The 26934-nt window shown below is 31.5% G+C and overlaps 1 protein-coding gene across 1 annotated transcript in view; it reads left to right on the forward strand.

Annotated features, from left to right (window-relative positions):
- Positions 1 to 532: 532 nt before the first annotated feature.
- Positions 533 to 26934, forward strand: part of LOC118189644 (tachykinin-like peptides receptor 99D) — a 386548-nt gene continuing 360146 nt past the window's right edge. The window contains exon 1 of the mRNA XM_085827305.1: positions 533 to 2383. Coding sequence (XP_085683431.1) covers positions 1992 to 2383 — 392 coding nt within the window. The 5' untranslated portion in view covers positions 533 to 1991. The remainder of the gene's footprint in view (positions 2384 to 26934) is intronic.

Consider the following 26934-nt stretch of genomic DNA (forward strand, 5'->3'; position numbering starts at 1 on the left):
TTATGTTTGCTCTTTTATAAATGCGTAAAATCATTTATATGCCTCTAATGAATGCACATTAAATGAACTAATAAATTAATTAAACCAATAAAAATTTAAATATATAATTATAACAAAAATGTTAAATAAAATAACTTAAAAAGTTAGTTTATCATATATCCATGAAACGATGAGCAAAAGATGGAGTGTTGCTTTCCAGAAAAGTATGCAGGATCTAGCTTTCATCTTATAACTTCCACAAAGTCCAAAATAAACTTTCTCATTCCCTATACATTTTCAATTACAGACTGAATATTGGAGATTAATTATAACAAGGGTGTCGTACTTTAAAAGCCGAGAGAGAATTTTGATAGGGCCATCAACTCGAAACCGAAACTTGCAGAGAAGAAACAAAGCAAACGTCGACGATCAGATAAATAATAGAATCAAGCCTACAGCGCCCTCTTACGTATTCCGCCAAGAACCGTTTATGCGCTTCGATTCAGCGAGCAGAGTTTGGCTCAGATACCTTTCGACGAGAGTTGAGCTTAGATGTTTCGTTTCTGGACTCTCTTAAATTGAAAAGCTGAAATTTGCTTTAGCTCTAAAGAATTTTCTGAGGTGTTCAGATTAGATTTTTTTTCTTTTGAGGGCACATCTTCATTGGAAGAGAAATAAGGAGGTAAAAGAATTTTTTTAAGTATCTAATTAATATTATATTTAAGAAAACGTCAGCGTTTTGCTGCTGCAACAATGACAATTTTACATATTCTACCATTTCCTTGGCAGTGAAAGCTGAAACAATTTTCTGGCTACAAATGGTTATTTCGTTTTTACAAATAGAAGACAAAGCGCTGAAAATTCCGTAACAAACCCTGTATTGTTTAGGAAGTTATAAACGGTGAAGTTTGCAGACACATTTTAAATTTCTTCTTCAGCTTCAAATAAATTAATGAATAATTTAATTTGGTACTTGCATGAAGTATGAGTATATGGATTTTAAACAGGAAAAATTTCAAAGTAGACCAGCAGACTTGCATTGTCATTTCTGATATTAACAATAGCCATTATTTCAAATATGAAGGAAAACGTTACTATGAAAAATGAAAAGTTTTCTGAATCATTGAAAGAAAACAATGTTTACTGCAAGAGAATGAAATTATTTTCCTATTGATTGTTGAAAAATAATTTACCAGTAAGATTTAATTTGTTAAAATATTTAGCTTAAATGTATCAGTATATTTAATAGATAATTTTATTAACATAGTCACATTTCAAAAATTTTCTTAATTTGAAACTCACAGTTCATTTAATAATTGCATATCATTATTAACTTTAGAATGAAATTTAATCATTTAAGTAATCAACCAGAAATAAAAACTAGTGTACTCTTCAAAATTATATAGAAACAGAAAATATTACTATTTCCTGAATGAACTTAAAACCGTCGACTGAAAATTATGCTGGGTTTCTTAATAAATTTTCAAATTATTTTAACATCTGCTTGCATTGTCTCAAAAGAAAATATAGTAGTTTAAAGGCAAAATTATTTAAAAATTCGTCAATGTATCAAGCAGTCACTTTCGCAATAAAATGTCTCTTTCAAAAAAATTTTACTTTAAATTATTCGTAATAATGTATTTCATTCAGCAGTATTTCTCCACGAGATTGTTTTAGAAGATATATTTTGAAACAAACTGTTACACACTGCAGCTAATATTACTAAAAGGAACTATTACCAACTACAACTTATATTATTAATCTTCTGGCTTTCTTGAACTGTGTTTGAACTTTCATACGTATTCATTATTTGTGCATGACTATTTAATTTATGATCATACGCAAACTCATTTATATTTGTTACACGTAATTATCATCACTATGTAAATATTTATTTAATGGAGAATTTCGTATATAATTTTGAACTGCATTCTGATCTTTGTGAGCAAAATAAAGCAAAGAACTGATTTAATTCGAGAAGCAAATATTCCGTGTAGATTTGAGTTATAATTATGGCGGACTATGTGGATATGAATGAGACAATTTCCATACTGAATTCTACTTTAGAAGTTCCCGAGAGAAATGTATTTATACTTCCATGGTGGCAACAATTAGTTTGGAGTCTGATATTTGGAGGCATGATTTTCGTTGCTACAGGTGGCAATGTTATCGTAATGTGGATTGTGTTGGCTCACAAAAGAATGCGAAGTGTCACAAACTATTTCTTAGTGAACTTGAGTTTAGCGGACACAATGGTGTCCACACTGAATGTTATCTTTAACTTTGTATATATGCTGGACGGACACTGGCCCTTTGGAGAAGCCTATTGCAAGATATCGAACTTTATCGCTATAGTTTCCGTTGCTGCGTCAGTTTTCACTCTTATGGCCATCTCTATAGACAGGTGAGTAAAATTTTAATTAAGTATTATATGTTATTACAATAATTACTTTCCTTATTTTATTTATTTTGTTCTTTCTGTATTCAAACTTTTACAGAACTGTCTATATAATAAATTAGTAGATATCTAGGACAAACAGATATGTGGTATAAAAAATTATATTTTTCTAATGGCTTTTTCATGTTAAACAGTTTTTTGTGTTTAAAGAGATCCAAACATTCTTTAGATACCATTGAACGTCTTAAAAAAGAACTAGTTTAGTAGTGCACTATCACAAACCATGCGTCACATGATATACCTTAGTAAAATATAAAGTGATGTGCATTAAAAATGTTGTAATTTATTTACTATTACAATATTAAATCATATTAAACAGATATGTGGTATAAAAAATTATATTTTTCTAATGGCTTTTTCATGTTAAACAGTTTTTTGTATTTAAAGAGATCCAAACATTCTTTAGATACCATTGAACGTCTTAAAAAAGAACTAGTTTAGTAGTGCACTATCACAAACCATGCGTCACATGATATACCTTAGTAAAATATAAAGTGATGTGCATTAAAAATGTTGTAATTTATTTACTATTACAATATTAAATCATATTAAAGGATTTTAAAAATCCTTTTGGATGACTAAGTAGCTGATAAATAGTGGGAAAACCACAAAAAGCTAACATGATTTTTTTCATCTCACATTCGTTGCATAAAGAGCAGTATGCATTTATTTTTGCCCAAATAAGGCATTTGGTAATTTGTGCTATAATCCTTATTCATTATTTATATAATTTAATTCGGACAACCGAATATGGAATAAGTAATTGCTCTACAAAATTTGCGTTCATTTATTTAGATACAGAAACTGCAGTTAACAATTAAATTATGCAAGTCAGCAGATTTTTTTTCTTGAATTTCGTTAATTATTGCAGAAAGTTGTAATAATTTCAGTCTTTGTAGTTAGACTGAAATATTTGTCACTGTTAACGTCATTGAATATACATGTTAACTAATTTAAATTGATTAGTTTAAATAATAATTTAATGTATTTAATTGCATCAAGTGGATTTATTAATTTGTTCTTTAAAGTGAGATACAGCTTCTGCGCAGAAAAATATATTCTTCAGAAACTGTGGAAAATTTTACTACCAAATAATACTAAGTAGATTACTTTTACCTAATTTTGCTATTTTAACGGAGGAATGATGGATTTTGAAGGATGAACAGTTAAAAATTTTAAACAACATTTAAAAAATTAAAAATTCCTTAATATTAAAAATTTAAGTAAATTATATAGCATATTTTTGCTTATCTAAACATTCAAGTACTCAAAAAATCATAAAAATTTAATTCTGGCACTAAAATGTTCCATTTAATATAATGTACTGCGATTTTTCTCTCCTGTGTTTCATCCAAGGTTGCTTACGTGAGATGCTTCTAAGTACGTCACAGTTCTGAAAATACCGCCCTTAATCGCCAGTAGTTGATCACTACTTTGATAATAGTAATAATAATTTTTTTCCATAGCAACTTGTTGAACGTCCAGTATTTGTTATCACTAATTTAAGTATATGATACAGAGTTCTTTGTTACCACTTACTTTTAACCACTAATCTTCACACTATATTTATTTAACACTAAACCATTATTTCGTAATGAAATAAATTCACTGTTATACACATAAAAAGGTGAAACTACGCACTGACTTCAGTTTGCAATAATAAAAAGCTGCCTTAAATAAGATGCATAATCCGATGATGGTTGTTTATTCGGTTACTTTAATGAACGAACTTCAGTGGCTTAGTGTAAATCATAAATTTCCATCTATTCACTCATTATTCATTCCTGTTTATGATAATTAATTAAAACATTAATCCCATTTGGGGTAGGAAGAAAATTTAACCTATTTATTTTATGCTGTCACTTTTAACTTACAGTAATCATTTAGTGAAGTACATATGATGTGTACCCATATTGCAAATAGTGTATTGGTCTACATATAAGATGATCTTGAATTTTTGAATTTGCTTCATTCGTACAATTTAACAGGCAAGCGATAGTCAAATACATGTACCATCAACTGCAAATTACTTGATTATATAACCCTAGAGAGGTTTTCTAAGAAGTTTTTTACCAATATTTTAAGAAACCAATATCAAAAGCACAAAACACCTAGTTTTTGATGTTTTATCGGGAAAGTGTCCAGTGTGTATACTGCTTTGTTATTCAAAACGCTTAATATTTGCTTTTCCTTTTAAGTATATTTATAAATAAAAGATTTCTGCATAAATGTATAACACATTTAATAAATTTCACAGCTTAATGCAGATATTCTAGGGTAATATGTTCTTTTTGTATACGCCAAATTCTGATGGTAAGTATACATCTTTTTCTGCAAGCAAATATTTATGAATAATTCTTCAAGACTGATTAGTAATTTATGATAATTGTTCATTTTCTCCAGACTTCGTTATGAAAGAATATTCCATTATAAAATGATATAAGTTTAGATATTTATTTTTTAACTTATCTTAGTATTTCATAAGCTACAGAAATAATTTGCTAGACATTTTATCTTCCGCCACAATTACTCTATCCTAAGGCGGGTTAACGCGGTTTTTCATACTTAACTGTTATTACATATATCAGTTAAACACTACTTAATAAAGTTAATTTTATGATTTACTCTGAAAATGGTACTGAAGCGTGGAACTCACTTATGGTAAAAATGTAAGAGCTTTATATACCGAGAAGACTATTTTAGATGATGAAATTCAAAGAAAAATATTTTGCACTTTAATACTTGATACGGGTTGTCGATGTAAATAGATATTGTAACAGCTTTCTAATGGGAATGACATTTAGAATGAAAAACTGTATGTGTTATAATGACTTTATTCATTCAGGCACTTACGTGTCGAAGAGTGAAATACTTACTATAGCACATCAGATAACTTAAATGAATACATTTTCAGTCTATATATATTTTTAGCGTAAGTATTCACTATTAGTATTATACCACATAATTAAGGAAGATATTTAGGGTATTAAATCAATTTCATTTCAAATAATCAAAACGTTAACTTTATAAGTTTGAATTTAATCAAATATGCAGTAGTTTAAGATATGCCTTCAGAAAATGAAATGTTAGTTAACCGAACGCCAAAGTTTCTAATAATTATTTCTGAAGTACTTGCATAGCTTATGGTGTCCAATTCGAATAATATATTGTTTTATTACATTTTTATTGGCTTTAATTTTATTGTAATAAAACATAAACTTTATTACAATGAAAACATCGTTTATTTCGATGAAAAATTCATCAAAACATTTAAAAACATTACGGCACGAGCTCTGCTCCTCTGAAAGTTAGATTTTTTTGGCATTTAATTTTAAGAGAAAGGTTCTTATATCAATAATTCAGAAAATTTTTTTTTAAATACGTAATATGATGCTTGAAATTCACTTTCATTAAAGAAACAATTATAAGCAAAACAAACCGTAGCGTATTGTATCCCCGTTGGAGAGAATGATGGATGAAAACGTGTAGAGACAATTAGGTTATATTTTAGAAGCAGGAGAGATGAAAAATAAGCAACGCCGTCTCCGGGAATCGAACCACGGACCTCTGGAATACTTGCCCAGCGTGCAGATCACTACACCACGTAGACTCTCTAAGAAGGCAGGAGAATACCTTATATACTCTCCATTTTAAAGGGGAGATTGTTTTTTTTCTGGAAACCAAACGCCAAATCCTGGGTGGGGGAAAATCATCATCCACCACCCTTTTAGTTCGGGCGCCACTGTGGAGGCATTAGGTATTTTTTGAAAGCAAGAGTGATAAAAAATGAGCAACACCTTAGTCGAGCAACACCGAATCGCTGATCCCTGGAATACGCACCCGGCGTGCAGACCACCACACCACAAAATCATGCTAAGAAGGTGGGATAAATACCTCATATATGTAAAGATATATCACAGAGCGAAAATTAGAATTGATGATGTAAACATTCAAATACCGTTCCAATCGCTTTACAAGTAAAATATTAGAATATTCAAGGTAATCATTTTACAGTAGCTACTAAATTAGCGGTACAGGAACGCAGCCTGGTGTATCAGCTAAACAATAAAAGTTATATTTAGGCAGGAAAAATAATCAAAGCGTTAATTAAACTTTGAATGCATAAATAAAGCCATAATATATATGTAATATTTGTGTTGATAAGTCGATATAACTTAGTATAGAATTAGCTAGTAAGGCTAGGAAAGATGAAATCAATTTATTTTTAGTCATGGTCGAAATAACATTGCAGTTGATAGCTGTAATTCAATGGCAATGATTAATTGCGAAGATAGACTGATGGGTTTGCAGACAGAGGTGGCGGAATTTAACATAACTTTATTACTCGATAAAGCAGTTCTGTTGACACAATTTTTGCTCCACATGTGATTATAGGTGCAACAGACACACCATAATTTTGTACACGCAGCTTGCATTTTAGATACTAGAAAATGAAGTACAGCGAAGTGAGAGACCTGAGTTATATTGGTAGCAGCAGGCAAAAACGTGAATACGCACAAGGCAGCTAAAGATTTATACACTGCGAACGCTTTGTTTTAATCCTAAGCAGTGAATGGGCAAAGGTTTACAGCAATACGTTTACAGCAGGGAAAAGGCATATACCTTGAAGGGGGCTGTGCTTTTTAAAGGCAATTGCTAATTTGTTTCAATTAAGTTTAATTTGTTAACAAAATTTCCATCATATTTTTATACCTTACACACACACACACACACGCATATGATGTCAATGACATGATGTCAACTAAATCACGTTAAGTTTCACAATACACAATACGCTATGCACCATATTGTCTACTTAGCATATCAGTTTTGCTTCTTGTTTTATAACATCAGTTAGTAAGGGTTATTTTAAGTTCTTAAGCTACTTGACATGATTTAATAGGCACAAAATAAGACTCTGACATGGCAGAAAATTTGAAATTGACTTTTCATATGAATTGATAATAATTGTCTTTTCTCTTTACGCCATAAAAAATGAAACCCATAATGTGCCATAAGGAAACGTTTTTAAGAGAGAAAAGCTAGGCAAAGATGGCCTTTCTCTGTGAAGTGTCAAGTGAATGCAGGAATGTGTACTATATTCCTCTAAAATATAACTTTTTGAATATAATATAAATTTCACAATATTAACACAAGTAGAATTTTATATCGCATCTTCAGCTCTCAATCTTACGTAAATAAGAAGGGCTTATAATAATAATATATGGAAATATGAAGGACTTAGAAAAGAATTCAGTAATACCCTTCTACAACACAAAAGTCTAAAACAATGAAGTAGAAAGTAGCGAAATAAATTTTTGAATAAGACGGGAATTAAATCCGATTTGTAGACTGTATGGAATCTAAGAATAAAACATGCAATATTGTATTCTAGTTTAGAATTCTACAGGATTCGATCCCAAGTGAGTTGTCAAAGAAGGTAAAATAATCGAGACGTATTCCCTTTCTTAGTCGTATTCCTCTAATTAAATGCTTTTTAAGTCAACCTGCTGTATAAAACACTCTAAACACCTTGCATTAAAACAGATGCAGAAGAATGTATGAAGAAAAATTTAATATTATTACAGAATGAAAATGAGAAAAATTAAAATAATTTAACTCGTGTTTAGACTCAAGCAAAAGGATAAATAACCATCTACAGGAAAAATGATGATACCGTTCTTTTCAAAATTTATTTATTTTATAGCTAAGTTTATACTTTTGCAGTATTTTTGTTCGGTTTATTTTGTATTAAGAAAAATAAGCTTGAGGTTGAGCCTTGTACTGTCATTTTTATACAATGCACTTCAAATATAAAATACTAACATTAAAAATGACAACACTCATTGTTAACCACGACAAAATTTGTTAAAAATAACGCAGTGCTGGGAGGTAAATTTCAAATCTTGCCTTATATGGGGTGATAAAAAAATCAGAGGTTTAACAATTTTCACACAAACACACACTTTCACACACTTGCGGTTAATTAACGTTTAGATGGTGATTTGATACAGTTATATGGGAAGATTTAGCTAAATGCAGAAGTTTTAGTGGTAAATGCAGAAGTAAATAATGAGAAAAAGCTCAGATTTTAAGAATATAAATTTGTTCTCCCCCTGGAAATATTTTTCAGTTTATAACTTTTTTTTTTCTTTTTATCGAAAGATTAGCTTTCTGAAAACTAAAATTTCACAAACACAAAATCAAAAGTACTTTGTAAAAAAATAATGAAAGCAATTTTTGCAATCCCATTACACTGATTTATTCGGTTACATATCATCTGTGTTTGTGTGAAAGATTGTGATTACTAAAAAGTGATGTTTAACTAATTTTATACTTGCAAGCTTTGCATTAGCTAAATTTGCAATAATTTAAGCGTTAAAAGTTAGTTAAAACAAATTAAGCAATTAATAAACCATTTATGTCTTTCATGTATAACATAAATGTAAATATAGTGTCAGGAACACCAAAAAAATTGAGGCTGATTTAAATAGTTCTCACATGTATAAATATTTGCCCACATAATGCATATTTATAATTTAAATCGTTATGGTACGTAATGTCGATCATACGATTATGGTCGATCTTCACTCGTATCATGACGCAAGATTTGGACTAACGACTTCACGAAACTTTCGCTTTTAAGGATTAAATTAATAGTTTCGCTTTCAAAAAAACTTAAGGCTAAACGTTTCGAAAAGGTGATATTGAATAGGAAGTAGAAAATTAAATATGTACTACACAACTAAATAAGCATGACTTTATATATATATATACTATACATATATGCTTTAGGTAACATGATAATTTACCACCACGATGTAGTAGCTAATAGCATTTGAAATTGCCAGCTTCATGATTTCAATAAATTTGTAGATCCTTTTCACCAACATATTATCACAGGAGATCTTAGCATCATTCAAGATGAGCAACTGCAAGAACTCATGCAACTAGGTACCAAATTTCGTCCAACTTTCAGTCTTAATAAACACTATTGCTTAAAACAGTTCAGTAATGATCTTAATAAATACATTATTTTGGCTAGTAATAGCATCAACTTACCCACGACAACATTTCTGGAATGGAAAGCAACAAAACTTATGCTTTTCCAGCTATTTAGTTACAGTCAAATCCACAATAAAAGGCACCTTGAATCTCAAATTAATCTGCTACAAGAAAGTTTTATCCTCACCAAAATCGACAAAGCTAGTAATAATTTAGGTGTCATATTGAAAAAAAAATATTACGATATTTTGCATAAGGAATTGCATAGCAGCTGTACCTACCAAAAAATCTCTACCAGCGCTAAAATACTTTTCAATAAATTTAAAGCACTTCATAAAAGACTTAAAATCCGTGCTAACAAATTTAATAACAGGTTTGCAAATGTCTATGCATTTCCAAAGTTTCATAAGACTTCAGTTAAATTCACGTACATAGCTAACAGTACCAGAAGTTATTTAAAGGAAATAGATTATCTATTTGCACAAAAACTTCAACTCATTCGAGATGTTATCAATAATTTTGATTTTAAAGGTCAACATTGCAACTGGATGATTTCAAGCAGCGAACAAATTCTTAAGACCTTAAATTCACTTAAAATAGAACATATTTAATACTACGATTTTGAGAATCTTTATACTACTTTACCACTTGAACAAATTCATAGTAGCTTGCTTACTCTCCCTAATTTATTTATTTCCTAAGATCACTACAACTACTGAAGATTGGCAACTTTTTCTTTCAAGTGTTCTTTTTATTAATTATATCCAATTTAATAACAACATCTTTAAACAAATATAAATTATACCTATGGGCGGCAAATTTTCAACCGCAATCTGTGAACTATTCCTCTTCACACAAGAATTTACTTTTGTACGTTCACTGAAAATTGAAGATTAAAAATATTACCAACACATCTTTCGTTATACAGATGATGTAATTGACTTAACAACGTCAACAAAATTGAAAAAGCTAATATTTACCTTTCTTGCTTCAAGCTTAATACTACTGATACAGTTCAAAATGATGTAGTTTACCTTGATTTACATATTAAAGAGTACAATCTTATAAAAATCTACGATAAACGCAGAGATTTCAACTTTCCTACACTGAAATTAACTAACTGGAATTCTAATATTTCTATAAAGGTCATTGTCAATACAATTAATGCACAACTTCTTAGAGTTAAAATAATCTGTAATAATACAAAACACTTCCAAGAAGAGGTACTCTACTTTGTTACTATCTTACAGAGCAAACTTATTCCAAAAACAGTCATTAAAAATTTCTTAAAAAAAGCTTGCATTTACCTATTCTTTAATATTTTTTGAGTTAGATAAAGGAATTCTTTACTTGAATCCCATTGGGAATGTGATTAATGTATGGCTAATTAAAATGATCTAATGTAAAAATGTAAAATTAATTCCTCTTACAACTTCAATTTTAGTTTCAGTTTGGCTCAGTACTTCAAATTCTATTCTTGAATAGATGTTAAAGCTTTTTCTGGTCATACCTATCCTGTTATTGCTTTTATGGGCCTTTTTCGTTTCATGAAGTTTGAAAGCGCTTTAGCTTGAAGAATTCCGACTTTAATTAACAATTTACTGTATTTTTCCAATTTCTACTTGTTTTTTGGCCAATTATTCACATTTTGTGGAATTAGTCATTTTGAATTTCACCTCATCCCAATTTACTAGAATTTTCGTCGAGCAAGACGCCTTCCTTCTTCAACCGTTTACCCCCTCCACTCGGAGTCAGGTTGTGCAAACTGTCTGTCTCTTTTCATTGGCTCTATTTTCAGGACGTTTCTTCCTCTTTTATGTCATTACACCTCATTGGTTAGCAACTTTCTTATCTTTTCTGGAGACAAACGTCCATTTGCTAACACATGGGTCATCACAGTAGAAGTCGCCGATCAAGGTCTTTAAAAAAAATCTTTCCCTTGTTTTAATATTTGGTCATAGCAAGACACAAATTAATTCGCTTTTAGTTTAAATTTTAAAGTTTTTATTTTCATTCGTTTACAAATTTTAAACTCTTTAAGCTAGTAAGTCCACCCTAAAAGTCTTGTATTATTAATAATAGCAATTCGCTATTTATTTTATTTTGTACATTTGCCTAACCAGGCCAGTTTGTAGTTTTTTTTTACACCATTAATGTGTTTTTCATTTGCTTTTACAAGCGAAAGCGTCGGGAAATGCAACAGAGAAGGATTGGATTGGATTGGATTATTTAATTATGGCAAAGCACACGAGGGCTATCTGCCTAAAGGCAGGGATGCCTTCGTGGAGGACTTTCTAAGGAAAACTGGCTAGTATACACGTTAATCATGGGGAAAACCACGAAAACGACCATGCAGCCAGCCCATTCGCAGGATTCGAACCTCGGACCGATCTACCAGTGTTCAGCGTCTTTACCGCTCGGCCGCTGGTGGGCTTGAAACAGAGAAATTGAGACTAAAGTTTTTATCTGGGTTATTTTATCAGTAAAATAATCAAAAAAGTATCGTGTACAGTCTAGATTTTCTGTTTTGACAACACGCGATATGGAATTAGCTCAATTCGAAAACCATTATGCATTTCCCCTGAAGAGTCAATAATGAGATTCGAATTGGGCTATTTTACCGCTTTTTTGTATTTTTGCTTAAGTTTTATTTAACCATTGTATTTCTATTCAAATGTTTAAAGCTTGTCTTTAATCAACATATTACTTCCAATTTGATTTGAGTTTTAAATTCGCTTATTATTTGTAAGCATTCTAGTGATAATTTCATTTATCTTGTATTTACACTTTTTATTGCACTTTATTTTAACTTGTGTTAACATTATTCAGTACACACAGTATCACAACGACTTTTAAACAAAAGTAAGAAGAATTTTCTTTTTACCTTCTTTTCTAATTTTTGAAAAAGATGCACAAGCACCCTGGACAATACAAATTCTTTGCCCTGGAGCCCAAGTCTAGAAAGCAGATATCAGGGCACTGCCGGCCATGGCTCTCTAAGGTCTGTCTGTTCCGCTGAGTTTAGTTTTTATTTATATTTGAAACCTTGTCAAACGGTGATAACCATACCACGTCTTTGCATGACACCAGCATCCAAGTTGGGGGACGTTTTCTTCAACTAGGACAGATCTTTTCCTTAGTGAATAGAGTATGATATATTATACTAGGAACGCATTTATTATTTTTTTTTTCATTAATACAATATCTTTTGTCTTGTACTAAGTTTTTGTTTATAAAACGAAAGTCGATAAGTAGAAAAATTATTTACATTTGAAAAAAGTATTTAATTTTAATTTTTAAAAGATTACACCGATTATGTAAGAAATGAAATAATAGAAAAAATTATGAAATTTTGTGGATTTGTTTTTACATTTACGATTTTTTTACACCTAAAATCTTCTTAAATTTTCAAAACTAATAGAGAACTACTAATTTCAGAACTACTAATTTTAACCATTCATTTGCTGGTTACTATATGGCAGCTACAAATTCATAAATATTTATAATTTATTTTATTTCCTATATCTTATATTGAAACTGATGTATGTTACCCAGATTTTATTAAAAGTTCCTGTGCGCTCATGTAAGCTAAATCAGGCTGAGTTTATTTATCATAAACATATGAAATATCAACCAAACGGTCTGAAAATGTTGTTCATTTTAATAGTGGAAATTCGCAATGCAATAGAAGTATTCCCCTGTTCATGTTTTATACAATTCTGTACATGTTATCTTGAAGAAAGCATTTTTTTCCTTCTGGAATACATGTAGAAAGCTTTTGAAATACATTCAAAACTGCAAATAATAACGATACACGTAAGACTTCATAAAAAGATCAATAAAGGAAGAATTTGGAAAATAAAATAATTGCAAATATATATTAGAGTAGCACTATAAACTTGAAGCATGCATTTTTCGAATTTGAAGTTTTATCATCTGCAAAAGTAAAGACTGATTTTATCAAATTCTCTCAAATAAAGACTAAGCTAAGTTGTTGAATTCAACTAATACCAAATGAGATAATAAAAGTAACTCTTAGTAACAGTATGTAATATAAAATTCTTTTAAGAAATTCGAGCTTGCAATAATTTTTGGTGTCCTCCGAAAACATCGCGGACGAAACTGACTCGCCTATACATTGCACATTGGAAAAACCAAGAAAATGCCTACGTAGCTAGTGCGTTCGCGGAGATTCAAACCGCTACCAGAGTTCAGTGACTTTACTATTCGGTCGATGGTGGACCTATGAGACGATATTCCAACTTATCAATTTATTTAATTTAATGCCTAGGCGTTTTCCTACTAATTTTAACCATTCATTCGCTGGTTGCTATATGGAAGCTACAAATTCATAAATATTTATAATTTATTTTATTTCCTATATCTTATATTGAAACTGATGTATGTTACCCAGATTTTATTAAAAGTTCCTGTGCGCTCATGTAAGCTAAATCAGGCTGAGTTTATTTATCATAAACATATAAAATATCAACCAAACGGTCTGAAAATGTTGTTCCTTTCGGAATGCTAATTCGATATTTCTTTAAATTTAAAAATTTTATATTCAGTCAAATATATTTTATTTTACTCTTTTCTTTTTCGAATTCATAATTACTTTTTAAATTTAGGAATCTTAATTTTAAGACTGAATTACGGGAAATTTTATATACATATGGACTTCTTTGGTAAGATATGATGTTCAATTGCTCTATTAGTCACTCTTTCATGATACTATCCCTCAACAGATTATTTTCCAGTACATGATAATTAAACTATAGTCCTTGATAAGAAGGTATTAGAACTCCAGCAATGAACTAAGTTGCCAAAGTCACCAGAGGAATGGGAGTTCAGACGTGACATATATGAGAAATATTTGTTCTTAGCTTTTTATTACTATGTTGTCACCTCTGATTCGAACAAGTTGTTTGCGATATAGTCAAGACTTCTTTTTCCTTCAATTCAGTTTCCTAGGTTCGAGGAAAAAAATGTTGTCTTGTTATAGGAACCTAATGAATGTAGTAAAAGGCATCCAGCATGAAATGATCTCATATAGACTAGCATGAATATAAAGGTTACCTATTTGCTTTCTTGTTCCCTCTAGGCCGCAGGGTTTGCTTTATTAATAAAGTCATTTGTTACGGGCAGTCCATTATCCTCACAAAGTAATAAATGCTGTCTTTGTCATCTGTGGTGTTTTTTCTTGATTTCTATCCTTCCTACATCTCTTTCTACGTTGTATGTTGTAAAAAATAAATCAGTTTTGAATACACTGTCGATGTCGTCTCACGTGTTCAGTTACTTTGTCAATATAAAAGACACTGTTGGTGTATTTATTACTGCAACAAACTAAGAACGCTATTTAACTCTGTGTTTTTCTGAACTTATCGATATATATGTTTACTACTATTTAAGTCTTCCGATGAGGTTGAAACCAACTAAAACAGTTGACAACATTCCATCTGCCCTACTCTGTTTAATGATTGTAGTCATGATTTTCTTTATGACGTCATTTTTTTTTAAATTTAAGTCTTTTATTGCAGTTAATTAAAGTATATGCATACTGTTTTAGTTATTTATTTAAATATATTATATTCGTATCTGAATCTGTAACCTCACATGAATAATAGATAAAACAATATATTAAAAATAACACACAGTCTGTTTTACATAAGTACCTATATTACATGAAATATTTTAAATAAAATTATGTAACCTTCAGTACCAGAATACTGCACTGACTGGAAACATTTGATTTCATTGACATTTTGTGTCATGATCTATTTTATCTTGCTAAATGCATAAAATATAGGCAGGGTGCTCATATGAAATTTTCCTCGATATATGAAACCCTAGCAGCGTTTCCGTTCAGCCAATCAAAATTAAATTCCAGATGTTGTTATTTAAAGGTTACGCTCGAGATCGTGATGATTTAAAACAATAGAGCTTTCACGGTTATGTTTACAGTGAAATCATTTCGAAAAGCAAAACCCACTTTTTCCTGTGCAAATTAATCAGCGCATTGAGAAACCATAGATGGAGTTGGAACGATACACGTATGACGAAAATTTCCAATGTGAAACTTTTGCAAAGGAAGACCTTGCACCATACACACAAGAGAAGATTGAAGGGAAAATATTTAATTGGAATTTCAAATTTTCAAAGTGCTCACCTTCCCGAATGATAACACATTGCATGCTGGAGATTGTTGACAACAATGATAACATCGCAAGATATCATTATAGCTTCACATTTTATTGCATCTTTCAGTTATGACAATCTTGCGGATTTGATTTCAGATAATCCCAATACTTACGATTTCAATAACATATATTACCGTTTGTAGAAACGTTATATATGTTTCTACAAACGGTAACATGTGAAAACTGAGCAATGCCCTCCTTGGGACTCGAAGCTCGGACTTCTTGAATACGCACCTAGTGTGCTGGCCATTACACCACGAAGGCACGCTAATAAAAAAAGGCGGGAGAAATACATTATACACTCACTCTTTTAAAGGGCGACTGGGAAGGGGATTAGAGGACCCAAAGGCCAAATCCTGGTGGTGGAGATTCATCATCCATCACCTTTTTAGTTCGGGCGCCACTGTAGAAACATTATGTTATTTCGAAGCTGCAGACGTGAAAAATGAGCAAAGCCCTCGCCGTGACTCGAACCTTGGACCTCTCGAATAAGCGCCGAGTGGGCTAGCCATTACACCGCGAAGGCAAACCAAGAAAGGCGGGAGAAATACGTCATGAGTTATTAACTGAATGAAATCATCTAACATTAGTATTTTTCAGCTATTAACTGAACCTAACCTGGATATATCAGGCTTCACAAAATTGGCAGCCCACCCGCTGCCGATCGGTAAATTCGCTGAGCATTGGTAGTTCGGTCCAAGGCAGGATTCTCTTATCGAGCTCTCTGCACGGGTGTGACCGTAGTTTTCCCTATGTGTTACGCGTATATGAGCCAATTTCCCTTAGAAAGTCCTTCGCGAAGGAATCACTCCCCTTAGGCAGCTAGCCCTCGAGACTTTGCCGTAATGATATAAACCAAACCAAACCATTTAAATGAAACAAACTTTCGTAGTCCAAGAATAAATTCTGGAGGAGAGTGCCATCATGTCAAGATTGATTTCAGTGTATTTCCAATAAAACTAAAAAATAAAGCCATAACAACAATTTATTTTTCTCATAGCGACTATGTATCAGGAGCTCCGTGATCTCGGAAGAAAACAAAAAACGTTTATAATGTCACATTACATTAGTTAGGATATTATCCAGGTAGAAGAATTAGTATGTTATATTATTACACAACAGATATAAAATAGACTGTGATATGTATAATGTGTTCAGATAAATAATCATTATGTCTTAGAGAATGAAAAAAATTAAAACAGATAAAACTATTTTCACAAATACCTTTTCTTAACACTAGAAGCGCCAGAGCAGTCATTTTGACTGCTTTCGTCATTTGACCTTGGATTCCTTAAAAACCCTTTATCTTAGAAAGTCACAAATTTTGGTATTTTCCTAAAATATGTCAACAATTATTGGTACCAAATATAAATCGAATGAAATTAAAATTAACGGAGATATTATTAGTTATACCTAAAAGCGCCACGAACAGTCATAATGACTGCTAGTAATACTGGGTAGATTTATATAGTATTCTCGTTCAGAAAATATTTTTCTTGGAAAAACATCTGGCGTACATATACATTCCTTTCATTCACTGATTATTTACAGAAGGAATTACATTATTTTACAGAAGAATTACATTATTTTCCGAGAAACAATGTCTCGCAATCGTTTTCGAGACATTATGAAATATCTAAGATTTGACTTGAAGTCAACTAGGACTCAGCGTTTAGAAAGTGATAAATTTGCATTTTTCTCCGATATTTGGAATACATTTATACAGAACTGTGCGATTTCCTATAAACCAGGAGAAAATCTAGTTGTCGATGAGCAGTTACTTCTATCTAAAGCCAGGTGTAAGTTTATACAGTATATGCCGAATAAACCGGATAAATTCGGTATCAAATTTTGGATGTTAGTCGATGTAGACTCGAAGTATATGTGCTATGCTTTTCCATATCTTAGAAAAAATACATCGAGAAGTGAAACTGAAAGTCTTCCTGAAAATGTAGTAATGCGTCTTCTAAGCCATTATCTGAATTCAGGTCGAAATTTGACAACGGCCAATTATTTTTCCTCACTATCATTAGAAGACTTAAAATGAAAAACACAAGTTTTGTCGGCACAGTAAGGAGACATCGGCATGAAATTCCGCATGAAGTAAGGAAATCAAAAACCCGGCTATTTGAAACAGTTTTGCTAAAGAATGGTGAAACTATGCTCACTGTCTATCAGGGAAAAAGGAATAAAAATGTCTTACTACTAAGTACCTTACATCCAAAAAGTGTAAATATAGACTCACAAAATAAGAAAAAGCTTCCAGAAACAGTAGAGTTCTGCAACAAAACCAAATGTGGCGTTCATATCGTTGACGAGATGACACGTAAATATTCTGTTCGCGCTGCTTCACGTAGATGGCCTGTGCATGTTTTCTATAATATGCTGGATTTAGCAGGGACGAATGCCTACATTATCTACCATAAATTGAGTGATAAGAATATTACAAGGCAAGACTTCCTATTTCAATTAGCAGAGGAATTAAGAGAGCTTTATTTAAACAGAAGAAAAACCGCAAAATTGCCCCAGGAAATTTCCAAATCTAGCAATAGACTCTCGAAGAAAAGACATTAATGCCAGATGGGACTTTGTAACAACAACAAAACAAGTGATGTGTGTAAAAAATGTTCATATTATGCGTGTGGAAAATGCACTTCCAATATTGAAAAAGTTATGTTTTGTAAAAATTGCGAAAAGCTGTAAAATGTTTTTTATGGGTAGGCTGAAATTTATAATAAAATATCCTCTATTTTTTATTAAAATAATCTGTTATTCTTTAAAGTTCTTCAGCAACTGTAATTAATATTCTTAAAAACATTATAAAGCATTTACATTTGAATATATACATTAATTCGTTGAGCAGTCAATTTGACTGCCATTGGCGCTTCTAGTTAGGTAGAAAGCTTGGCGCTTCTAGTGTTAATTACAGATCAGGAAGAGCAAATGAAAGATAATCCGTAAAGTACATTTTTATACACAGAGGTATTCAATGTTTTAACAAGAAAGACACATTCCGAAAGCCCGAAGTCTTTTCGATTCTCATTGTTGGCATTCGTTTTTAGTTAAATCAATCTTTATAAGATAATGATCTTATATAATATACTTTATAAGATCATTATCTTATAAAGTATATATAATCAAGTCCGCGAGATGAGCGGGCTGCGGCCAAAGAGAAACTAATATGTTCTATGTACACCTGAAAAGAAAGTGTATAAAAACATTTCAATATAAATAAAATAATTTCATTCTTTCGGAGTAACATTCAATTCGTACATAATTTCTTTTTGTTTCCAAACCAGGAAACAAAATTTTTGACACTTCAGGTTAATGCGTATCACGTAATGAATTAAATTTAATATAATATCACAAGTTTTTCTCAATATCAATAAAAGAATTAATGCCGCAATAACATATCGTGTCAACTACCCTAACGCGAAACAAAAACGTTGCTAGCAGTAGCTATTTGTTTAAAATGCTGACATTAACGAAACATTTTCGACTTACAGTGACATCACAGGAAATAGCATTCAACGTCAGAAAACGACCCTATATGATAATAATATATTTAATGTTTGGCAGTGCTAGTTTTATTTCATATTTTGTAAAACTTACAAAATGTTTATTAACAAACTCTATGATTTAAAAGCGAGAAATAACAACACTTTCCGAAATAAAGCAGATTTTTATCTCCAGCTTGCGAGACTGTTAGACTGTTGACACTCGGAAAAGTGAGTACGAAAATTAGCGATTTCAGAGTTTTTAATTAACATCTCGGGTTATTAAAGTAGTAAAACGATGAGAATGGTCGAAATGGCTTCCCAGAAAATACTGGAATCTGGAGGTATTTCTCTCGAAACTCATCTCCTTACCATTACAGTGAAGATGATGCCACAAACAAACAAACAGACTTGGACAGATTTTTAATAGTATAGGTTATATCCATATGTATTTGTTGTGTTGTGTGTAAATCACTATCTAACTAGATACTTACTTACAAGTATCAAATCAAAGTTACATGTGCCCAATATTTATTGGCTTGAAAAAAGATATTGCCTTGTAACCCTAAAATAGAATAGAATAGAATAGATATTGCCTTGTAACCCTAAAGAGAATAATAAAATTACTTCACTTACCTACAAAACACAGACATAAGACTTGCGGAGACACATTTATTTTCTCAATCTCTCTTAATTCAAGTATTTAAACATTATTTGGATTAAATATATCAACTTCATAACATAGCACACACACACACACAAAAAAAAAAAAAAAAAAAAAAAAAAAAAAAAAACATAAGAACGGAGAAAGGCGCCGTCTAGTGAAGATCGAAAGCGGAATTTATATATCATTTCATCGTTCACTTTTTCCGTTGAAAATACTTCCATGTTATCTAAATAGATTGCATATGTTGCTTTATATACGCGTATATTATTCTCTTTTTACACACATTCTTCTGGTCAGCACAAGGTAAAATCCACGAGGAGACGAGTGGATGATAATAGCAGCAATTTCTTAACGCCAAACACACATTAACAATTTATTTCAAGAAGGTTCAATTTTTAGCACAATTATTTTATAGCTGAATTAATTTTCAACATAATCTTTCAGGCTAATTTGTGCAATTCTCATGATGCTTTGCTCCTTCTTCTCCATAAAATAAAAGACATCATTCCATAAGTGTGAGATATGCAAGGGCCGCAGCCCCGCATCCTTGTGCGATCCGTAGTCAGCAAAGAGGGAAAAACCTGTTTGGCGGCTATTTATATGCATGTGTAGTTCTCGATTGCGATTAATGTTACGATAGTGTCCATGATAATGAACTGCGTGGTGTGAGAAATTTCCATTCTCACAGTATTTTAGCTTAATATTTTCTTTAATGAACATGCACAGAACTACTTATAGGTGTAATTCTCAATTCAATTCAATTTCTTGATTATCCTTTTTCAAATTATCAGAGATTCGAACCACTTAGGTATCTTGATTATAATTTTAATTATCTTTAACTAATAACCACAATCCCATTATACCTTCAAATATAGTTACTGTGAGGTAAATTTCTGTTTCTAGTTTCTAACAGACGCAGAGTTACTCTATGTTCTGTAGTCGATATGATGTTTAGAGGAGGCAGTTACAATTTCCCCACGTCCGAGCTCTAATTTCATATAAAGCTTGGTCGTTTCCAGTCTGCACATCAGTGCCAAGCTACGGCACTCAAAATCTATCATTCAGTTCAGTGGTTATGCTTTATTATGAAAGTGATGCTAAGTCCCTCAACTTATTATCTATCAAATTTAGTACTTCGTGTAGACCTTATTTTCGATTAGCTTGCGATGCTGGTTATGAAACTAAATTTCCTAGTTTCGTGCCCCATTCATACTGACTGATGTTAACAATTCTAATGACAGATGCATTAATATTCTATGTATGATTCTTAATGAGTTAGTACTAAAATGGTATTATCTCCATTACGTCAAAAAGTCCGAATCTCGCCATGTTCCATAAAATGTAATGATTTAAAAGTAATGCATATCGTATAGGGTTTATTTTCGTCATTTATTCATGATTTCCTTTGCTAATTATTAAATGACAAGAATGCTAACTGGATTTCATGAATAGACAGTAATATGTATATATATCAATCAAAAACACGCAGAATTGAATGAACCATTAATTTGAAGAGAAATTTTCATTTTTTTTTTGATACTTTCCAGATTTCTCTTTATACTGCTTCACTACTTGGTTAGCAGTTGTATATTCGAAGTAGAATAAGATATCGTCGATAATATTCCAATGATGCAAGTCGTTTCCTATCTATATAATCTAAACCTGCAACGCAAAATAATAGCTCAGAAATTTTCATACAAATGTGATAATGGTTAAACTGATATTCAATACAAGCAGCTGTTTAAATTAATAGGCAATGTGATTTAAAGTCTCTGAAAGATTAAATGTACACATTAAAGATTCATCTATAATTTTCGAATGACGTTTTATGTATGCTAGATCTTTTATTGCAAAAATTATTCATTTACAATTCCTGACAAACCTATTGCAAGCCATTGAATTGTTCCGTAACTGCTCTCAGGCTGAATCCTTGACCAAGAAATATTCAAATTTGATCAAAGTGGGCTCTCAAGTCACCAATTTGCGCTGAGTATGGATGAAGGAATTACAATTAGCAATATATTATCCGCCTCAAAAATTTATTTCAATTACACAAAGACAATGCATTCGAAATTGAGAGTATTTTCACAAATTCCATCGCTAGCATAGATTTAGATATGAAAATTACATTGTAAGGATATGTAAAACACATGAATATTGATGAGACAAAACTGCAAACATCAACTGTTCTCGATTCTGAAATTTGATGGAACATGACTTAAATTAAAACTTTGCTTTTAATAAGGGTTTGATGCGAATTAAATTGATGTCTAATGCTTTGTAAATCTTAGAATCTTAGAATACTATTTTTTAGATCGCACGACAAAATGATGCTTTAAAGTCCAAGGCTATGCCTCAACAATACTTGTATAAGAGGTTTAAAACAATATCTACACAATTCAAAATTAAAAAAAAAAAATTATCACAGTAGTGCAAGCTCGAAAACTAAAAATGCAAAAGGGAAAAAATATACAGGAAACAAAAATATAAAAATTAATCTCCTTTCATTGAAACCGCAATTCAGAACTCATCAAGGGAAAATGAATTAAAGCCTCATAAAAATTGATTAATATGCTTAGAAAACGTGTTTCGTTCTCCTGGTTCATTTGAGATCAAAAACCGAAAAAAGAAACAAATTTCATTGCATTAAAATTCATATAAAATCGAAAAAAATTGAATCTCAAATGTACCAAGACTTTTCCTACACGTCTCGGAAATCCTTGGAAAAAAAAAAAAAATAAAACATAACATTGTTTCAAATTGAATACACAAAAAAACCATCGAACTTTGCATGATGTAAAATGACCATTAAAAAAACAAAATTGATCTAAAAATATTATATGCAAATTCGAAATTCGAGATCAAATATAAATATAGTGTTTATTTTACTTCATTTAGTTAAATTTGTTTTACTTCAATCCCGCAGCTATAGAGCAGAACGGGTATAAAAAGCTTATTTTTAGTTTTTGCCTCTTATTAAGTTTCTTTATGCATACATATATGTATATATATATATATATATCATACATATAAACTAATGGTAGATTATTTCTAGTGCTAAATTTGTAAAATTGTTTTGCAGTTGAACTTTATTTTAATAGAGCCGCATATTTTAATGCAAATATTAGAATTTCAGTGTTATACGTTCACTTAATTTTAGACGTCTGGCCAGTGGTTCTAATCTCTGATAATTTCCAATATGTTGTATTCCCAGCGATGTTAAAAGGATGAAATAATTAGTTTTTGTGACTTCTCTCGATTTGACTTAAATATGAATCACTTTCATTTAAAAAATTCCAAGAAAACATTGCTTTCGGTATCGCAGTTAGGCTTCCCTATACTCTCTGGATGGCGAAATTGTAAATGCAATTTAAAGGGCTGTCCACTCTTTAATGCTGCATATATCGAAACACTGTTACATACACACACACACACATATATATATATATATATATCTGACGAAATCCATCACTTTAATAAGGTGCCACGTGACAGTCTATAAAGAAGTGAGGTATACAATAAACTGAAGACACTGCTTCAATGGTAATTGAGCTTTAATTTATTGTTGGTTACATTCAAACGAAAACAAAATATACAGTATGTTTATTAACATGGAAAATTGCCTAGAAGTTTAATTTTTGAATAATGTTCGTTTGGAATTGGATTATCAAGACCCACAGCATAAGATCCAATTTATAGACACTCTTTGTGAAAGTGAAAGGTCTAACTATGAGGTTGATTTCAAAAATCGAAAAGGACTCTAGGATCCGGAACATCAAGAATCTTGAATATTGGAATTGAGATATTTAGGACTATGTTCATCAGTCATACAGGAACTGAACTCATTACTTTTTCGTAAGTAGGTTCTAGAGACATTACGTATTTTTGGAAGCAGGCAAGATGAAAATTATGCAACGTCTTCCCCGGAATCGAACCGCGGACCTCTGGAATTCGCGCCCAGCGTGCAGACCACTACACTACAAAGGCATGCAAAGAAGGCGAGATAAATACGTTATAAGGTATAACTGTGTAGCATCAAACTTCTCAGTGCTTTTCTGTAGGAAATTTGAACCCAATTTCGAGCAAAAATAATCCACTAAAATTTAGAATTTTCTGAAGGTATAAAGAGTATTCTGAAGGTATAAAGAGTATTTACTGAAGGTATAAAGAGTAGGTATAAAGAGAGAGGTATATATTTCTGAAGGTATATATAATCACCTCAAGTTAATTTAGGCACTTTTGATAATTAAATTCTCATTATTATCTTTAATATATCACATTACACTACAAAGGCATGCAAAGAAGGCGAGATAAATACGTTATAAGGTATAACTGTGTAGCATCAAACTTCTCAGTGCTTTTCTGTAGGAAATTTGAACCCAATTTCAAGCAAAAATAATCCACTAAAATTTAGAATTTTCTGAAGGTATAAAGAGTATTCTGAAGGTATAAAGAGTATTTACTGAAGGTATAAAGAGTAGGTATAAAGAGAGAGGTATATATTTCTGAAGGTATATATAATCACCTCAAGTTAATTTAGGCACTTTTGATAATTAAATTCTCATTATTATCTTTAATATAATATTACTTAGACAATAGCATTATAACTGTGTTATTACTTAGAATAGTTTTAAAAGATAAATTCACATTGTTATTTTTAATTATATTAAGCATAGTTTGAATAAAATATAATTGAATTTCCTTATGTTATCTGCGCTATATGTTGATAATAACAAACGCCAAGCGAAAACTAGACGCATGACGGTTAAACAATTGATAAAGAACGTAATGTCACTAAAAGTCTGAGCACTTAATGTCTACTTCTCCTATTTTTAGCTATTTGACGTTTATCTTAACATTCGAAAAAATATTTTTACATTTAATAGCAGTTTAATAAAAAAAGGGTTTTAATATAAATAGGATATGAGATTTTAAAAGTGATTTTTAAAATATTTATGGATAATCGCTTCTTAAATTAAAACAAAAATACTTTATTTTAAAATTATCCTACATTTTGCAAATATATGCGAGTAATTGCGGATCAAAATGGTGCAGAAACTGGTAGTTTAAGGGTTTCAAGCTATTTAATAAAACTTCCATCCCCTAAATTAATTTGGTTTTATTCCAAATGTAAGGTGCTAGGAAAATATATGCAGAAATGTTCTGTGCAAAAAATTTCTTAAATTATTCTTCACAATGAAAATTAGATGAATTCAGGCTTAAATGATCTAAGACAACACATTCCCATGGGTGAAGACTGCGTGCTGTAAATATAAAGTAAGCTAAAGAATGCAAATCTATATTAGTCAATTCGAATTCGAATAATTTTATATTGGATTAATTTTATTTTTATGTTTCCATTTCAGAACCGTTTTTGTTTTTGTAACACTGCTTGGTTTACTTCAGGAAAAAAACTCATTATTTTATAGCTGAAGAAATTTATTTCTTCGTAATGATAGGAAATTTGTTTTCACCTGATATAAATTTGTAAAACATTTCGAATCATTTACAATTTCATAAAATATGCATATTTTATAGTTTTCTGAACTTTTGTAAATGATTAAACTCTTCTATACTACCCAAAAACTTATAATAATATATTTATTTACCCGAAATAAAATGCCAAAGTATATTTTAAAGTTGCGAAGTTGTAATTTGGGAGAGACGTAATCTATTACAATTTGATGTTGGTATCAGTACTGAAATGAACTTCGTCATTGAATAATACGGTTATTTGAAAAACTGCTTTTCATTAATATGCTCTAATTTCAACATTCCTCTATATCTGTGTCTCTTTACTAAGTCATCGAAGTGCTGAATTTGATAATTCTGTTAAGTTCGTTAAAAAGAAGGCATGTTGATAGGAATTTTATTAATACGTAATATTTCATGCTTTCTAATATACACTCATGTCCATAAATTAAGGATAATGCAAAATCAGGCAAAGGAAGAGTTAGAAACAAAACAAATTTGACTTATTTGTAAAGATTATTTATTAAACAAAACGTGAAGAGCAAAAAAAGGTGCTATATGTTTAATATTATTAAAAAAAAATTAGCGATTTTTTCTCCCTGGAGCAAATTACAAAAAAAAAAAAAAAAACCTATTTACAAAAAACCAATATTACATGTTGGTATCATTGCTAATACATTGTATGTCTCCCAGACGATGCAATACAGTCCGTACAACGACTAGGCATGCTGAGTATCAAATTATCGATCTGATCTTCGAGGATATTACACCATTCAAAAAGCTATGCTCTCCGAAGTTCCGGTAGACACGTAGGAGGAGGTTGACGGGCTGCAACGTGTCGGCCAAGCATGTCCTACACGTGCTCTATTGGATTCAAGTCCGATGATAATGCTGGCCAATCCATACGGGTGATATCCTCCGATTGAAGGCATTCGCTTACGTTGTTTGCACGGTGAGGACGGGCGTTCCACCCCGAACGAGCACTCCTGCACCATAGTAACTGTGTCGTTCAATGATGTTTTCTTGGTGGTAACGGGGACCTGGAGCTCTCCATATGAAAGTCCGGCGAGAATCAGACTGCAAGCTAAACCTGCACTCGTCGGAAAACATCACACAAGCCCACTGTCGCGGTGTCCAAAATACATGCTCTCTACTCCAGGCTAACCGCAGGCGACAGTGAGTTGCAGTTAGTGGAACGCATCTGACAGGTCTACGAGCATATAGACCAATTTGCCCTAAGCGTCTGTACACGGTCTGCCTTGAAATTGTCGTACCAGTGGCTGAAGAAAGCTGACGAGACAGGTCTGAGGCTGTGCTCCATCTGTTTCGTTGGCAGTAACTGCCAAATACCGGTCCTCATTCGGCGTTGTAACTCTAGTGCGACCTGTGCTGTAATGTCTACTCACATTACCATCATCTTGGAATCGTCGCTAAAGCCTGCAGGTGACACTCTGGGCAATTCCAAGTTCGTCTGATACTTCCAGTTGGGTACGCCTAATTCCAGACGGCTGATAATTCTACCACGTAAAAAATCATCCAAATGCGTCGTTTGTGTCATAACTATTCGGTTATTGCACTGAAATGCTCATAAAGCGCCCGCGAACAATTTTACTTCTTTGCCTGTATTCCTCATATATCACTCTCTTACACTCTCTT

This window comes from Stegodyphus dumicola, chromosome 1 (genome assembly GCF_044657685.1).
Source record: "Stegodyphus dumicola isolate Sdum_Otavi_A_Nest chromosome 1, ASM4465768v1".
Lineage (NCBI taxonomy): Eukaryota > Metazoa > Arthropoda > Arachnida > Araneae > Eresidae > Stegodyphus > Stegodyphus dumicola.